This window comes from Priapulus caudatus, unplaced genomic scaffold (genome assembly GCF_000485595.1).
Source record: "Priapulus caudatus unplaced genomic scaffold, Priapulus_caudatus-5.0.1 Scaffold13187, whole genome shotgun sequence".
Lineage (NCBI taxonomy): Eukaryota > Metazoa > Priapulida > Priapulimorpha > Priapulimorphida > Priapulidae > Priapulus > Priapulus caudatus.
The window spans coordinates 23-1196 of record NW_014590248.1 but is presented as its reverse complement, the minus strand read 5'-3'; the positions used below and the strand labels follow the sequence as shown (position 1 = coordinate 1196).

Genomic DNA, 1174 nt, shown 5'->3' with positions numbered 1-1174 from the left:
GTTCTACTTTGGTCTACTGAGTTCCTTTGCACCAAGCCTCGTCTGGATGCTGCTTCTCCGCGGTCTCGTCGGATTTGGTGTAGGGGGCGCTCCTCAGTCGTAAGTATAACGATGCGCAGAGATTCCATCGCGTTAGTCGGAGCACGCGAGCAAGACTCGTCGCGATGTTACAATTGGTCGATCTTACGATCAGACGATTTTACTCTCATTTTCTTACTATTGATGACTTATAATTGAGATTAAGCTATCGTTGTGGTGTGCGATGGAGACTTTGTGCATATAGTACCCCGTGTGAGAACGTGCAGGAGAATAGTGTAGAGGTGGGAAGTTTATCTCGTGCGTTCTGGAACGGCGAGTGTCTTTTACTGACACGAGTGTGGCCATCGTTTCTGTTACAGGGTGACGCTGTATGCAGAATTTCTGCCGTCAGAGACGCGAGCCAAGTGTGTCGTCGCAGTGGAGGTCAGTGGATTGTTACACATGCCAAACTACATGCACCCACCCTCATGCAGGACCAATGATAACTGCTACTCTTTAAAACCTTAAAATCTGTTAACGCTCAACCCTGCTTCGTGACGAACGATGTCGAGAAGTAATACAATGTTCATATTTCGACTTTAAGCACAATTACATCTTAGTAATACTCTGCTCGCCGTATCCGCATCGAATTAATCTTGCATTTAATAACAGCCCATGACAAAACTAGAACGAATATGCCGAAACACGAGTTGGGTTGGAGACTGGTCTAACAACACGGTATCATGCTAGTGTTGAGTGGCAGTGCGAGCGTGAGTGTATGCATTCTTGCAGGTGTTCTGGGTGATAGGCACTTGCTTCGAGGTGCTGCTGGCTCTGTTTGTGATGCCGACGATGGGTTGGCGCTGGTTGCTCATCTTCTCTGCGGTGCCACTGGCCATCTTCTCTCTCACGTGTGTGGTAAGTAGTAGTAGCTAGCAGTAGCTAGTAGTAAGTAGTAGTTAGCAGTAAGTAGTAAGTAGTAAGTAGTAGTAGTAGCAGGTTAGCAGTGAATGCAGCACGAGATGCAGCCAGAGAAGCAATGCTGACAATAACCTCACTAGTAGCTGCGTGTAGCTGTCTCTCCCCTTATCTCTCTTGCTCTCTCTTGCTGTCTCTCTCTCTCTCTCTCATCTCTCTCTTCCTCTCTCTCTCTCTC

At 47.5% G+C, this 1174-nt stretch overlaps 1 protein-coding gene across 1 annotated transcript; it reads left to right on the top strand.

Annotated features, from left to right (window-relative positions):
• Nucleotides 1-6: 6 nt before the first annotated feature.
• On the top strand, nt 7-936 carry LOC106820430 (synaptic vesicle 2-related protein-like; the record flags this gene model as incomplete). Its single annotated transcript, XM_014824948.1, has 3 exons — nt 7-99; nt 399-462; nt 811-936. Coding segments are annotated over exons 1-3 (243 nt in total), but the record flags the coding sequence as incomplete, so codon positions are not given.
• Nucleotides 937-1174: the final 238 nt, after the last annotated feature.